The following is a 16,744-nucleotide window of genomic DNA, read 5'->3' on the forward strand; positions in this document are numbered from 1 at the left end:
GGCCTCGCGGTTCCTGCGTGAGGTGCTTAGAGCCTCCTGGACCCTGACATCTGGACAATGGCCAAAATGTCTTTCACCCTGTTCTCATTCCACGACGGTACCCTCATGCCCGAAGTGGAGGCCGTGGAGGAAGATGCTGAGTAAGACTCCTTGGCCACTGCGTTACCTTCTGCCATGCTGGTGGGCCGCTTCAAGAAAACCCCATTAGCTGAAAGACTCAGCCCCTGTAATTCCAGGGAGACAGAGTCAATCGAACACATCCTCTTAAGGTGCCCCACCTTCAACTCTGCAAGAAATACATTCATCCTTCCATTACTCAGGGATTCCTCCATCAGCTCAAACAAAGTAAAAGTTAAATTCCTCCTGTGGAACAGTAGGGGCCATATTATTAAGCAGGCTGCCAAATTTTGTGCACATGTGCTTAGCACACGGGAAAGACAACTTAGGCTTAATTGAAGATTTTTTAAAGGAATTTTACCATGCATTATAACGTATCCATCAAGTCTACAATTTTATATATTTTAAATTTTGGACTGGCTCCCTGATTATGCAATTTTCTGCTCTGAAATGTTTTTTCTTGCTGTCTGTTTTATCTGGCCGCAGTGCTGTATTAAAATAAATTTGAATTTGACTCCTTGGCCACATCTGCGCTGCTGCTCTTTGCTCAAGATGGCCGTGGGGATGTGAACATTCACTTCCTCTTCCTGCCGCACTCTGCCCACACAGGAATCTAGATTTCTGATTAGTTGGAAGGAAACGCAGGGAATGGCAATTGGACCCCGACGATCATGAGGGACCCCTCCATGGAGCATGTGTCAGGCACCATTAAAAGTGGGCAAAGCACTGCAGTGGCAAAGCAACATACATTTTGTACACTTAAATCCACAGCCCATCAAGGGACCGGAGAGAAAAAAAGGGCAAAGATGCCATGGATACAGGGAGATGTTTGCCTGTGAGGGAGGTGAGGCTGAGAGCCCTGAGATTCCTGCTCGGTCAGAACAGCTTTCTCAGCATTGTGGCGAGCACAAGGTCACCCAGCTGGTTGCATGTGGGGCAGGGCTCCTAACCACTACAACAGACTGGTGGGGAAATCATGAGCGCAACTGGTGTGCTTTTATGCTTCCTGATAGACTTGCCTCAATTTTCACTTCATTGTGCACTGCGACAAGAAAGGGAACGTGGATTTACCCACGTTCCCTTGTCACGGGACACTGGGCCAGAAGATTCACGTCAAACCCCGGAGAGTCACGAGTTGGTGCCTGATTCATGTAGAAATGGGATTTAAACCCGCTAACAATGAGAGGCTGGGCCGGGGGAATTCCTCATGTGGAAACGGTCTACAAGTGGCAGAGTCTGATGTGGAGAGCTAGGGGGTTTGATTCTCCTTTCCTCTACCACATGGGTGACCTTGGGCGAGTCAGGGTGCCTTGAGAGGTTTCTCAGCCCCATCTACCTCTGCATGCAACCAGCAGGGTGACCTTGAGCTCATCACAACACTGATAGTGCTGTTTTGACCGAGCAATCCTGTCAGGAGCTCTCTTAGCCTCCCCTCCCTCACAGGATGACTGTTGTGGGGAGAGGAGGGGAAGGCGATTGTGAGCCACTTTGAGAATCCTTCGGGTAGAGAAAAGCAGAGTATAAAAACCAACTCTTCTTCAGAAATAGTCAGAAATCTCTCATCAGAACACGTTGCCAAAGCAACAGCGTAGCCACAAATGTCCTGGAAGTTTCCAAATGTACCAGATGCTGCAGCAGCAGAAGTCTTGCAAAACACCCAGGATGAAGTCTCCAAAAACAAGGGCAGCTGGCTATGAGCCACGTTACAGTCTCGATCCAAGCAGCTTTTTCAAGTCCCACAAATTCCCCACTGCTTTATATCTCCTCTCCCCCCTCCCCTCCCCAGTGGAGAAATGTTTTCAAAGTTGGTGCTTGATGTTAGCTGCCTGATGTGAGTTGGGAAGGAACTTGACTGGCTCTCATGGAGGAAATTGCCCTCTGTAGTGAAAGAGGGGCCCAGATGAGAGCCTGGTCTGAAGGAGGAAGGCTGGTCTTACAGTCAGTGCCTGCACGGTTTAGGGCAGCGGTTGGCAAAATGGGGAAGGGGAAGTGCTGGGGCCCTCGATCTTTCACAACCTCTTCCGCTCTCTCATTCTCCCAGCCTGGGGAGGGAAGCCGGAGGGGGCAAGAGGGGCCGATCCCAGAACCAGTGCAGAATGGCCCAGCCTCAGGTGCTGCTGGCCTCGGTGCTGGCGCTGGCGGTTCTGGATTTGGGTGAGTGGCAGGGAGGCAGGGAGGGAAGCTTGAAGAGAAGAGAAGAAAAGGAAGGCAACTGTAAGCCGCTCCTTCGGGTAGGGAAAAGTGGCATATAAGAACCAACTCTTCTTCTTCTTCTTCTTCTTCTTCTTCTTCTTCTTCTTCTTCTTCTTCTTCTTCTTCTTCTTCTTCTTCTTCTTCTTCTTCTTCTTCTTCTTCTTCTTCTTCTTGACAAATGGACAGGAGGGCAGGTGGGTGGGGAGGCTGGAAAGCTGGCTCCTCCTGTGTCCCTCCCTGAGGTTGCGGCCTCTGATCCATGTCCAGAAGACTCCATGGCCAGGCTGGAGAGGAAGGCAGGATGGACAGGACAGAGACTAGCCAGAGGGTGGGGAACTGCAGGAGGACAGGGGGGGACGGTGGCCCAGTGAAGACACCTCTGATGAAACGTAGCTTGTTATTGCTGTCTGGATCTTGAATCTGTTAAACGTCTTCATTATTCCATGTACTGATTTATTTCTCACCTTCTGCCTGCATGTGTGGACTGGCAATGTCCACTTCATGTCTCTGAAGAAGTGTGCCTGCACACAAAAGCTTAAGCCTTGGACAAAATTGTGGTGGTCCTTAAAGGTGCCACTGGACGCAACATCCGTCCTGCGCCTTCAGGCCAACGCTCCTGCCCACCTGGATCCAACGTAATTGTAGTGACTCTTTGCTGTGGTTGTAATAGCTTGCTAATTGAAATAAATAAATCTCTTTGGACTGGCTTGTGATGGACAACTGCAGTCAGCTTTTTCTGTATAAACTAGGTCTAAGCCTCACAAACTCTTCCTCTTCCGTGTCACAGGCCTGTAAGTTGCCGCTTAAGTTTCTGTTCCCTCTGCTGGGTAAATACTTTTGCTGAATGAGAATCCATTTCACACCCCTGACGAAGTGGACTCTACCCTTTAAGGCATCATCGAGCCAGTTTGGTGTAGTGGTTAGGAGTGCGGACTTCTAATCTGGCATGCCAGGTTCAATTCTGCACTCCCCCACATGCAGCCAGCTGGGTGACTTTGGGCTCTCCATGGCACTGATAAAACTGTTCTGACCGGGCAGTGATATCAGGGCTCTCTCAGCCTCACCCATCTCACAGGGTGTCTGTTGTGGGCAGAGAAAAGGGAAGGCAACTGTAAACCGCTTTGAGCTTCCTCATGGGGCCTTTGACCACCTGCCCAGACAGTCCTGTCTGCTGCCTTTATCTTCAGCTCCCAGAACCTTCCTTGTTGGGAAAGGAAGGCTGCTGAATGTCACAAGATCTCCAGAGATGCTCTGCACATTGCCTTGGCGGTGAGATCCTCCAACATCTCGGAGTCCGGACAACTAGCCAGTGGGGTGTCGTGACGAAGAACCCCGACCCCTGATCTGGAGGACCCTGTTCGATTCCCAGAGAACTCATGACATATACTGTCGCTGATTTATTGACTGTGTGATTGATCAATCGATTTATATACCACCCTTCTCTGACGTAGATAAACAACCACGAATTAGAACATAAGCATAACAGTAAAATCAATTAGTAAAATCAAAGAGCCTCTTGTGGCGCAGAGTGGTAAGGCAGCCGTCTGACAGCTTTGCCCATGAGGCTGGGAGTTCAATCCCAGCAGCCGGCTCAAGGTTGACTCAGCCTTCCATCCTTCCGAGGTCGGTAAAATGAGTACCCAGCTTGCTGCTGGGGGGTAAACGGTAATGACTGGGGAAGGCACTGGCAAACCACCCCGTATTGAGTCTGCCATGAAAACGCTGGAGGGCGTCACCCCAAGGGTCAGACATGACTCGGTGCTTGCACAGGGGATACCTTTACCTTTACCTTTAAAATCAATTAACATTGAAATCAATCGATGCATTTCAGAACCTCGACTCAAATCATTACCTGCCTCAGTGTTTGTCACCGGGATGGGTGATGGTGGTGACCATTTGTGAGGTTACTAGGCAGGTGAGGGAAGGGAGGGGATGGGAGGGAGGGCAGGTATTATGGAGCCTTGCATGGCTTCTACATGCGAATTTGAACACTTTTGTACAATGGTCGGTTTTCTCATCCGCGTGTGGTCTTTGCGATCCATTGTGCTGATTTCCGGTCCTGTTGTGGCTGGTTGTGCTATGCTGCCAGCATGAGGGGACACCAGCGTACCTTTGTGAGTTCCTAGCTGGCCTGTGCTGATGCTTGTGGTGTTCTTGGCAGGCCAGGTGTCAGCTGTGCAGGTGTACACGCCACGGGAGATCACTGTGAGGAACGGGACAGAGGCACGGCTCCAGTGCACGTTCAGATCCCAGGAAGTGATCAGCAGTGCTGCTTCTGTCACCTGGAGCTTCCAGGCACAAGAGTCGCCTTCAACTGAGTCGGTAAGAGATTATCTCAGACTAGGCTCAAATAGGAGCTGCTGGCAGCAGGGGGGTGCCAGTGGAATTCTACAAAGAGTTACACCCTTTGTCCATTAAAGGCTTAGACATGTCTAATTCATCTTAGGAGTGTTTGTTCATGCTTTGGGAACATTTTCTGTCCATTGGGAAAGAATGGGTTAGATCCTGCCAGCTGTTTGGTGAAAAAGGGAGAAGGGTCTCCTTTTGTTGGCGGAGCGTCAATACGTGAAGAGGGGCAAAGCACCAGGCTGGTTAAAATAACATAAGAACAGTTTTACTAAGAAGAGAAACAACTTTGTGAAGGAAGAGGAGAGAGGAGAGAGATTCCGGTCTGTCTAACTGTTGTCTTTAGTCATTATTGGTTCGTTCTGGAGGCAAGCAGGGAGGAAGTGTACCCAAAAGAGCAAGAAGTCTTCCTTTGAGCTAATCAGGACACTGGAGGAAATAATTTGAAAATCACCAGGAGGTTCCTGATCTAATTATGCTAAATGCACATTTCCTCTGCTGCTCACTGCAGGAGGTTCTTTATATTCTGCTCAGTCATGCACACTGCAGAACTTGCATATTCCAACACTTTTGACCACTATAAAAAGCATTGCTAGGCATTGCAGCAGGGCCAGTATAGCATCGAATGTTACCCTGGGACCTGGGTTCAAATCTCCACCCTGCCATGGAAGCTTGTGGGCCAGTCATGTGCTCTCAACCCAACCTGCCTTGCCATGCAGCTGTGAGGAGAACACGGAGGAGACAAGGATGATGTCTGCGTTCCAGTTCTATTTAGAAACCAGAATGCTCCATTTCAGAAAAAGACTTATTTAGATGTATGATATCTTATTTGAAGAGCCTGTTGTGGTGCAGAATGGTAAGGCAGCAGACATACAGTCTGAAAGCTCTGCCCATGAGGCTGGGAGTTCAGTACCAGCAGCCAGCTCAAGGTTGACTCAGCCTTCCATCCTTCTGAGGTCGGTAAAATGAGTACCCAGCTTGCTGGGGGGTAAACGGCAATGACTGGGGAAGGCACTGGCAAACCACCCCGTATTGAGTCTGCCATGAAAACGCAAGAGGGCGTCACCCCAAGGGTCAGACATGACCCGGTGCTTGCACAGGGGATACCTTTACCTTTTGCCTTTATTTTATTTGAAATGAGGTGGGGAGGGGAGTGGAAACCAGTTTTCCCCCTAAAACATAAAAACAGATATCTACAAGGAGGGAGAGATAGCACCCTGGCATCCAAATTCCACATGCAGTTAAATTGTCAGTTTTCCACCCAACTGATTTCCTTGGAAAAGTTCCTCAGGTGTGGCGCTAAAATGGTGGAAGAAAAAGGGTGTTAACATTGCAATTGACACTTGTTTCCCTGACTGCAGTTCTTCTATTATTCATATGGGAAGGCATATCCCGGGAAGGAGATACCGTTTAAGGACAGAATCCACTGGGCAGGGGACTTGAACAAGAAAGACGCATCTATCAGCATTGCCAATATCCAATTTCGGGACAACGGTACTTACATCTGTGACGTCAAGAATCCTCCAGACATCGTTGTTATCCCAGGAGAGATCAGGCTCAGAGTGGTGGAGAGAGGTACTTCTTCATCCTCTCTGGCCATCTGACCATCCACTCTCTACATCAGTCAAAACTGATTAATCTCTATGCAAAAGGGATAGATGGGGGCCAACCATTACATATTTGCCAGATTCCTGTCTGATTTTTTGGGGGCAGATCATTGCTGTATGCAGTGGATTGTCATGTTCCTTTTCATCTTCTACTGTGCTCAGATTGTGATGTTCCTTTGCAGATTCAGCAGATCATGACTATCTCACACAAAACACCCTCTGCTTAGCTGTAGGAGTGTGGTTCTTCTCCTCCTCGTGACCATTGTGATTACAGATCATCTCTTCTGGAAGGACCAAAGGAACAAGGTTGCATGCTTTTTCTGATCTTTGTGACCCTTATCTTTAACTTTGTGGGATTCCAGGAGGACTGCCAAAAATCTTCACTTCGTGCTTTGTTTGTTGAAGGTCGGAGGTTCAGTGGTGCTCTTTGGAATTCCAGCTTTATCATGAGCAGTAGGGGAAGCATCTTTGGCCAATCCTAGCTGCTGTTCCTCCTGCTGAGAAAACAACAAGTAGACTGAGAGGAGGTGTTCTTCCCCTTCTTCCAGAGACACAAAGGCTGCTGAATAGTTAACGGTGAAGGGAAGGGACGGACCTATATGCTCAGAGATATTCTAGCAACTTAAAACATTGTCAAAATATCTAATTCTGAACGCAGCCAAAATTGGGGATACTTAAATCCAGAGTATGGAGCCATGAACAGATGAGGCAGAGTGTTTTACAATGTGAAACATGCCCCATGTTTGCAGAACCTTCTGAAACAAAAAAAAAGGAGAGGGGAGCAGGAGTTAAAACTCCTGAAAATAATAGAAGTAGCACCTGTGAGTCAGCATGGTATAGTGGTTAAGAGTGGCAGCCTCTAATCTGGAGAACTGGGTTTGCTTCACCACTCCTCTACCACATGCAGACAACTGGGCCACCTTGGGCTAGTCACAGTCCTCTTAGAGTTGTTCTCATAGAGCAGTTCTCTTAGAGCTCTCTCAACCCCCACCTACTTCACAGGGTGTCTGCTGTGGAGAGAGGAAGGGATTGGTGATGGGATAAGCGGCTTTGGGACTTCTTTGGGTAGAGAAAAGCGAGGTGTTAAAAAACCAGCTCTTCTTCCATAGCTATATACAATAAATGCCCTTAGTGCCGTTGCTTGGTAACTGCACCAATACAGCTGGCCTTCAGACCTGGGTTTCTGTCAGTAGAACATGAAGGAAAGAGGCAGAGCCCTTTTTAGGGCTGTTTTGGCTTTGAAGGGAGGACTGATCAGAACCAGGGTTAGCAGCAGCCACCAGTTACTTGCTTCAACCTGAACTTCAAGACTCACTCAGGCTTGCTTGCTTGCTACTGTTCAACAGTGGAAACCCCATGATAGCCAGTGTGGTATAGAGTTTAGAGTATAACATTTCAGACTAGGATGTGGGGGACCCACTCTGCAAAACGAATGAGTTTGGAAGATGTCTTTTCAGAGTATTGGGAGAGAGAAATCAAGAATGCCATGAGGTTCATACCTAAACTGAAATCTGTTCCGTGATCTCGATCCCCTCATGGTGCCAGATTTGTACTTTTGTGCCTATGCTGGAAATTAAATCCAAGTTGTGATTAGTGCTCAAGGTTCAGTGCAGTCACTCAGGTCCCACACTGGCAGCCCTTCTCTGACTCTTCCTACCTGGGTACCCACCTCCATCTAATCCAAATGTAAAGCCTGCACATCTCATTAGGTTTCTGTTGTGTCCAAATTCAGGAATGTACATTTAAGCTGAACCGTTTTGACATATGATGTTCCTACAGATGCTGAAACCTCTGGCAAACATGGAAAACAATCCAGGGTTTCCCAGGGAGTGCTCCAGGACCATACGATTCTTGTATCAAAATTTATGCTTGTGAACTGTTTTTGTCGATTCCAACCGCATCCGAAGCAACTTTTTAAAGGCATTCCAAACCTTCTAAATTATCTACCAACCACTACGATGAAGATGACTTTCTCTTTATTCATTTTGTTTTGCAAAGGACATCAGGGGATTTTTTGCTATGCATTCCAACAGGCCCTTAAATGTCCAGTGTTTCACCCTGATGTTTACTAGTCCACCCTAAAGTTCGAAGTTATAAGAAACCCAAACCTCTGTAGTCTCCACTGAGACCTCGGTTGTTACTTTTTATACAGCCATTTTAAAAGGTTCTGAAAGTCTATTTTTGTTAAGAGACTTTTTATGTTCAGACTGATATTTTGTCCATGAATATGACTTGCCAGAGTTCATTCAACTGGGAGTCCACATACTTGATAAAGAGTCTGTGGTTTCCAGCGCTGCACAAGATGAATTGTGGCTGTGACAACTACCTCAGAAGATGGCACTTATCATTTAGGCTAACACAACAAGGAAATTATACTGCTTAAATAAAGAGTAAGAACACACAAATGTTAAGTATTTTTCTTTGTCAAGAAAGTATTTATTTTCAAGATGAGATTGATTGTAGTATATGGTGAAAATGTTTCTGGAAAAACCTTCCTCAGTTCAAATCTGGGGTTCCCTCCAAGAGGGCGGCCGGAGCAGTCATGAAATCAGACTGCTCCTGAAACTAAACAGGCCCAGCCCAAAAATAGCCGCCAAAAAGCACCCAGAATTGATCACTCTAAAAAAAGAAACAAAAACAAAAAGAACCCCACCAATTTAACTACAGATATCTGAAGAAACGCAAAAGAATCGAAACAACAAAACCACTACAAATAGAAACAAGAACAGATAAGAAGAACCAAAGAAAGAAAAACAGAAACGGTAAGAAAACCAACCAAAACAAAGCAAACGAAAACAACAACGGCTGGCTAACAACAAAGCCCTCCGGGATTGCTATCAAGGACTGTGCTGGGGCTGCCCACTGACCATCTACCAAGCCTGAACAGCCCCACGGCCGGAGGAACCTGGAGCTTGCTGAGAACAGCCAGGGAGAGCCGACCAGCAGATCCACTGGAGCGGCCTGTCAGCGTCGCTGCGGGAAACGGCCTGCTGCAGAGGGACCCTCCTGCAGCCGCCCAAGCGGAGCCGGACTTCAGCCACAGCTGACCGCTGGTACTGTGCCACGCCCACCATCAGCACCGCGGCCACCACGTGAACGGGGCCGGACCCTCTGCTGCGGCTGTTCCACCGCCGAAGGTCGACAGGACGCCATTACCACGCCGCGCCTTCCATTCAAGCCCACAGCTGCCGCCCGATCAGAGCCAGGACCCCGCAGGAACGGAGCCTGGACCTCTACTGATTCCGCCTCGCCATAGCTGCGCCGTGTCCACCACCCGTGCCCAACCACCACCAAACAAAGCCTGACCCTCTGCTGCTGCTGCCTGCCCATCGCCGACCCTGCACTACAGCCGAGCGACAAGGAAAAGAAGCAAACAGAAAAGAAAGAAGAAGGAAAGGAAAAGGAACACTCACCTGCAGAACAATAAAGAAAGAGAAGTACGAAGCCCTGGGGGGGGGGGGAACGGGACTTGCCATAACTATCCCATCTGTAGGGGGGAGGGAAGAAGGTACAAACGGACCATTTATTTATTCTCAGAAGGGGGAAGGGAAATCAAACGGACTAACGAACTGAATAAGATTAATACCAAATCCTGGGGGGGGGGGATTGCCATAAATATCCCATCTGCAGAGGGGAGGGAAGAAGGCTCAAACAAACATTCTCAGAAGGGGGAAGGGAAATCAAACGGACTAACCGAGCTGACTAAGGTTGATGCCTATTTCAAAGGGGAGGGAAATTAGAAATTAAGCAGGAAGAATTTAGGCGGGAAGAAAAAAAGCGGGAAGAATTTAGGCGGGAAAAACTGTACAGACAGAAAACGGAGGGGAGGGGGAGAATAAGGGGAAAACTTCAAACAAACTAAGAGAAGAATCAAGTGGAAACATTGTGGTGTGCACAGAAAAGGGGAGGGGAAAAAAGAGGGGGGGAGGGAAAGAGCAGGGGTGGTGGGGGGGAATAGAAAAAGGAGAAAAAAATTTTTAAAAGGGAGGGAAAGAGACAACAATCTATGCACAGGAATTATAAAAAAGGGGAGAAGAATTAACCCCCAACCCTCAACCTAACGACAACCCATCTGACCATTGACTGACCCCAAATTAAATTAACACCTTACCCATCTACCCATCCGAACAATTATCATCAACTGATCTACCACAACCCCACTATCAATTTAACTATCCCAAACCCACCCCAAAACAATCAATTCTACCAAACAATCAATTCTATCAACTAATTGAACTACCCAACTATCGCCTGAACTACCCAAGCCACCCCAAATCAATCAACTCCACCAACCAATTGAACTACCCAACTACCAACTGAACCACCCAAACCCACCCCAATCAACCAATTCTAACAACTAATTAATTCAGACCATACCTAACAACCCACCCTCCACTTGCCAAACAACGCTAACTGTCCAACCCAATTCCACCCAACCCACAAACATCCAGTCCCAAATCACAACATGAAATAACACAGAGGCCACACATACACCACACACCCTGGACTGGGCAACCCTGAGGTGCTGCAACAGGCGATTGGGGCTACCCCTCCAGATACACATCCTACACATAGCACATAACTGTCACAATTGGAACTGGGAAGTCCTGAGAGGCTATAAATAGCGATCGGGACCAACCTTCCACAGATACACAAAACCCCACACCTACATTAGAAACCAGCAATAAGCACAGAACCAGGGTGGGCAACAACCCTAGCTAAACCGCAAAACCAAGAACTAAAACCAACAGTGTCCATGGAGCCCATCATATTTGAAAGAACGGAGGAAGGGGAGAAAGCGGGGGCCCTGAAAGGGTCAGGGATCCCAACAATAAGGGGCAGAGGCAGAGACAGCAGATGGCGGCGACCAAGGGGCCCGGAAATCAACCATACACGGGCCCCCTCCAGACTCCGCCCCATCCCTCGCGACACTAGGGTGGAGGCAAAGGTGAATAACCCGCCTCTGACACTGGTGCTGTGCAACGCCAGGTCAATAAACAACAAAACCTCTACCCTGCAAAACTATTTTGCAGAGCAAAGAGTGGACCTGGCGTTCGTGACAGAAACCTGGACCAGGAAAGGCGAAACAGTCGCCCTCAAAGATCTAGCCCCTGCCGGGTTTTCTGTCCTCCACCAGTCCCGGACAGCGGGGCGGGGAGGAGGGGTGGCAATCCTGATCCGAGAGGCTTTCTCCTTCAGGGCCCTTCCTGCGCCATCAATACCAGGCATTGAATGTGTTGGCCTCGGATGGGGATCAACCGAGAGCGTGGCCATTTGGTTAGTGTACCGCGCGCCCAATGCACCACCAGATGCCCTGCCTGCCCTGCTAGAGGCGGTGGCGGCCTGGACGCTACAGTTTCCCAGTCTATTAGTCCTGGGGGACTTTAACGTCCATGCTGAGCTGCCGTCTTCTAGAACTGGGCAGGACCTAGTGTCAACCATGGCGACACTAGGGCTCTCGCAGTTTGTTGTTGGCCCCACCCACCAAGCAGGTCACACCCTGGATCTTATTTTCGGCGTAGGTCTGAATGTGGATCTGGTCACGGCAACTGCCGTGCCATGGTCAGACCACTATGCCCTGAAGGCTCGGCTATGGCTACCACTCCCACCTCAGTTGGGCGCCGAGCAAATTTTAGCTCGCCCGCGGAGACTTATGGATCCAATTGGATTCCTGAATGCTCTGCGGGAGCCAATGCCTCCTGGCACTTCTCTCAATGGCCTGGTCAGCGACTGGCATGACAGACTACTGGCTGCCATTGATGAGATAGCCCCCCGACGCCCTCTCCGGCCCCGTCTCAAGCGGGCCCCTTGGTACACCGAGGAGCTTCGCAACAAGAAACGGGAACTGAGACGGCTAGAGCGAGTTTGGAGGAAGACTCGTGACGAAGCCTCGAGAACATCTTATAGAATGCAGATGAAGGCCTATGAGATGGCGGTGAAGTCAGTGAAACGCAATTTTTACTCGGCTACCATCGCATCTGCAGACTCACGCCCGGCTCAATTGTTTAAGGTAGTTCGGTCTCTTACTGCCCTGGCTGAAGGGCAACAAAACAGTAGCAAATTGGATATCAGCTGTGAGGCATTTGCGAGTCATTTTGCGGATAAAATCTCGACACTCCGCCATGACCTCCCTCCAACCTTAGATACAGAAAGTGAACTAGAGGCCCCTTGGCCGTCTTTGGAGAATACCTTGAGTAACTTCAGACGACTCACGCTGACCGAAGTGGACAGGATACTAGCAACAGCGAGGCCAACCACATGCCCACTAGACCCTTGCCCATCCTGGCTCCTAAGAACAGCGGACATAAGGATAAAGGGCCCCCTCCGGGAGATAATCAATCTATCTCTCACAACGGGAGAATTCCCGGAGGAACTGAAAGAGGCTGTGGTACGCCCACTGCTGAAAAAAACATCCTTAGACCCGCGAGAGCCCAACAACTATCGACCCGTCTCGCATTTAGCGTTTCTGGGGAAGATGATTGAAAGGGCTGTCGCAAACCAACTAACAGAGTACCTGGAAGAAGCTTCGGTCCTAGACCCATCCCAGTCAGGCTTCCGGCCTGGCCATGGGGTAGAGACAGCGCTAGTCGCCCTGACGGATGACCTCCGTCGCCAGTTGGACCGAGGCGGGTCGGCACTGCTGATATTACTAGACCTCTCAGCAGCGTTCGACACAGTCGATCATGAGCTTCTAGCTCGCCGCCTCACCGATGCCGGAATACGAGAGACAGCCCTCCAATGGCTCCTTCCTCCGGGATCGTGGACAGAGGGTTGCAATTGGAGACAAAACATCAGACCGTCGTCAACTTACTTGTGGAGTCCCACAAGGAGCGGTCCTCTCTCCTATCCTATTCAATATCTTTATGCGCCCTCTCGCACAACTGGTACGGAGGTTTGGGCTGGGTTGTCATCAATATGCCGATGACACCCAGCTCTTCCTCCTGATGGATGGCCGCCCTGACTCCCCCCCAGAAGCATTAGCCAGCTGCCTGGAAGCAGTGACGAGATGGCTGAAGCAGAGTCGTCTGAAGCTCAATCCTTCAAAGACGGAGGTCCTGTGGCTGGGTAGGAAGGGCCCATGTGAGGAAGCGTGCCTGCCTGCCCTGGATGGAGTACAGCTCTCTACGGCTCACTCCGCCAGGAACCTAGGCGTGATTCTGGATACTTCCCTTACAATGGAAGCCCAGATCACAAAGGTAGCGCGGCTGGCATTTTACCATCTCCGCCAAGCCAAACTACTAGCGCCCTACCTGGCCCCGGAACACCTAGCCACAGTGATCCATGCGACGGTCACCTCTAGACTGGACTTCTGTAACTCGCTCTACGCAGGCCTGCCCTTAGCCTTGACCCGGAAACTACAGCTGGTCCAAAACGCAGCGGCCAGGATCCTCACAGCAACACCGTGGAGGTCCCACATCCGGCCCATTCTCCACCAACTGCAGTGGTTGCCAGTTGAATTCCGGATCAGACTAAAGGTTCTGGTAATTACCTTCAAGGCCATTCACGGTCAGGGCCCAGTGTACCTGAGGGACCGCCTCCCTGCCTATGCCCCTAAAAGAGCTCTGCGCTCCACCGCCACCAACCGGCTAATGGTCCCTGGCCCTAAAGAAGTCCGCCTGGTCTCGACCAGGGCCAGAGCATTCTCTGTACTGGCCCCCACCTGGTGGAATGAGCTCCCGGAGGAGATCAGGGCCCTGACGGAGCTTAAACAGTTCCGCAGGGCCTGCAAAAAGGAGCTCCTCCGCCAGGCATTTGGTTGAGACCAGGCACAACCAACAGCGAATGAAGGGCCCCCGCTCCCCCCCTCCCCCCAACTCCCCCCTTCCTCCCAGAACTCCACCAGAGCGCTCTGGACCTGTTGTGGTATTGCACGGTTCCATCGTTATATTAATTTATTATACTGTTATACTGTTACATTATTCTGTTATATGGTTACAACCACTGTTATTATTTACTGTATGTTTTAACGAAGACTGTTTCATGTATCGTTGATTAGTTTTAATGTAAACCGCCCTGAGCCTTCGGGGAGGGCGGTATATAAATCTAAATAAATAAATAAATAAATAAATAAATAAAATCAAGCAATTCTATCAATAAACAAAACGAACAACGTTAATACGTACATACAACACAGGGGAAAGTTTTTAATATAAAAATAAGAAGGCTGAGAGGGGACATGTTGTCTTTAAGTATTTGAAAGGTTGTCGCTTAGAGGAGGGCAGGGAATATTCCTGTTGGTGGCAGAGGAGAGGACCTGCAGTAATGGGTTTAAAATATGTGGAGAATGATATTGGCTAGATATCAGGGGGGGAAATTTCACAGGGTAGTTCAGCAGTGGAATAGGCTGCCTAAGGAGGTGGGGAGCTCCCCCTCACTGGCAGTCTTCAAGCAGTGGCTGGATTGAGACTTATCCTGGATGCTCTAGGCTGATCCTGCATTGAGCAGGGGGTGGATTAGATGTCCTGTATGGCCCCTTCCAACTCTATGATTCTATGATTCTATCCGATCATTTCAGTTCTGTGATATGCAATATGTAGTGTTTCCCTCTTTCTGAATAACATTTCTATTAATAAGGGGAAGAAAGAAATTACATAAATTGAGTCCTACTTCTAATAAAGCTATATATAGCAGTGCAGGCCACAGTTCTCCATCCAAGAAAAGTGTGCATCCAACCTTTGCTCGAAGACTGCCAGTGAGGGGGAGCTCGCCACCTCCTTAGGCAGCCTATTCTACTGCTGAACTACTCTGACTGTGAAAATTTTTTCCTGATATGTAGCCTATATCGTTGTACTTGTAGTTTAAACCTATAACTGCGTGTCCTCTCCTCTGCAGCCAACAGAAACAGCATCCTGCCCTCCTCCAAGTGGCAACCTTTCAAATACTTAAAGAGGGCTATCATGTCCCCTTTCAACCTCCTTTTCTCCAGGCTGAAGAAAAGAGGGGCCATGGTCATGAAGGGCTTGGTATGTGTTAGCCAGTACTTTAAACCCCAGTGACAGATGGGCACCTAATGGGTCATCTACAGCAGTGGTTCTCAACCTAGGGGTCGGGATTCCTTTGGGGGTCGAACAACCCTTTCACGGGGGTCGCAGCAGGGCAAGCAGCTTGGCCGGGGGGGGGGGGGGAGGAGGCGCCATCTACACAACAGCCTTGCAGGATAGATCGAGATAGAGCATTGGTCTGTCTGGAGCTGTGGAAAAGAGCAAGATCAGCATGGTGGGACAAGAGGCAGAACTGAACTGAGAAACCCTGGTTGGGGGGGGGGAATTATATACAATAATAATGGATCTTCACGCCATTGGTCATATTCGGTATAATTTCTGTGAAAGAACCCTTGCATAATTTTACGGTTGGGGGTCACCACAACATGAGGAACTATATTAAAGGGTTGCGGCATTAGGAAGGTTGAGAACCACTAATCTACAGGATGGGAATCATATGCTCTGGTTAATAGCCAAGCCGCATTCTGGACTAGCTGGCGTTTCTGAGTCGGTTTTGTGGGGAGGCCAATGCACAGCGCATCACAGTAGTCTGATCTTGATGTTTCTGCGGTGTGGATCCAGGTGGCCGGGTCAGCCTGCATCATGGGAAGTGGTCCAGGCTAAGTCACCATCCCTGAGTGACCCAGACGAAGAATCCTGGCTCAGGAGAAGGGGAGGGGGCCTGAACCTGACTCTCCAAGTTCTCCCACCACCAGTTCTTAGCCTTCCTGCGTTTGCCACAGAAGCCAACACTGAGGGGAAGGCCTGGGGGAGAGGATGTTTCTGAAACCTCCCAAGAGCTGTTTTTTTGTTTTTGTTTTTGTTTTACTTCCCATGACTTTTTTTATTCATGGGCTGAGAAGAGGGGAGTAGAGGAAAGGGAGCTTGCCACCCTCTCCGAGACTCTGCAGCTGATCAGATGTGTGCTGGCAATCGTAGCCCCCCTTTGCTCCCTCCCTCCTCACCCCACACATGTAGTGGCTTAACCGATTCTCCCTGAGTTGCAGTCGGAGGAGGCAGGAGGGGGGAAAAGACACCGTTCCTCTTCTTTCTTTGCTTTCCCTGCCATTCCCGCCCGTTATTTTACCTCAGCCTCATAGTCCTGCCCCCTTGCAATTCCCTTTCAAATTTCAGATTCAAATTTTAAAAAACCTTTAATGGTATATAAAACATCATGAGAACAAGGGTAATTCATAATTATAATTAATTGATAAAAATTACACAGTCTAGATCAGGGGTAGTCAAACTGCAGCCCTCCAGATGTCCATGAACTACAATTCCCAGAAGCCCCTGCCAGCATTCGCTGGCAGGGGGCTTCCTGGGAATTGTAGTCCATGGACATCTGGAGGGCCGCAGTTTGACTACCCCTGGTCTAGATAAACAAATAAAAGAAAAGAAAAGAACCAGTAATCAACAGTAGATTCTTCCAGAATGCCCAGCAACCAGTAATTTCCACCAGTTGTAGGTGCCCCTGGTCTAGACCTGATTCTTGCCTAGCCG

General features: G+C 49.2%; 1 protein-coding gene across 1 annotated transcript; it reads left to right on the forward strand.

Moving 5' to 3' along the window:
* The first annotated feature begins 1,510 nt into the window (after positions 1-1,510).
* LOC143831517 (myelin protein zero-like protein 1) lies at positions 1,511-9,807 on the forward strand. Its single transcript, XM_077324562.1, has 6 exons — positions 1,511-2,055; positions 2,159-2,271; positions 4,472-4,632; positions 6,018-6,231; positions 6,446-6,569; positions 8,043-9,807. Exons 1-5 carry the CDS (start codon positions 1,979-1,981, stop codon positions 6,520-6,522), a joined length of 642 nt encoding a protein of 213 aa, XP_077180677.1. The 5' UTR covers positions 1,511-1,978; the 3' UTR covers positions 6,523-6,569; positions 8,043-9,807.
* The last annotated feature ends 6,937 nt before the right edge of the window (positions 9,808-16,744 follow it).

This window comes from Paroedura picta, chromosome 3 (assembly GCF_049243985.1).
Source record: "Paroedura picta isolate Pp20150507F chromosome 3, Ppicta_v3.0, whole genome shotgun sequence".
NCBI classification, from domain to species: domain Eukaryota; kingdom Metazoa; phylum Chordata; class Lepidosauria; order Squamata; family Gekkonidae; genus Paroedura; species Paroedura picta.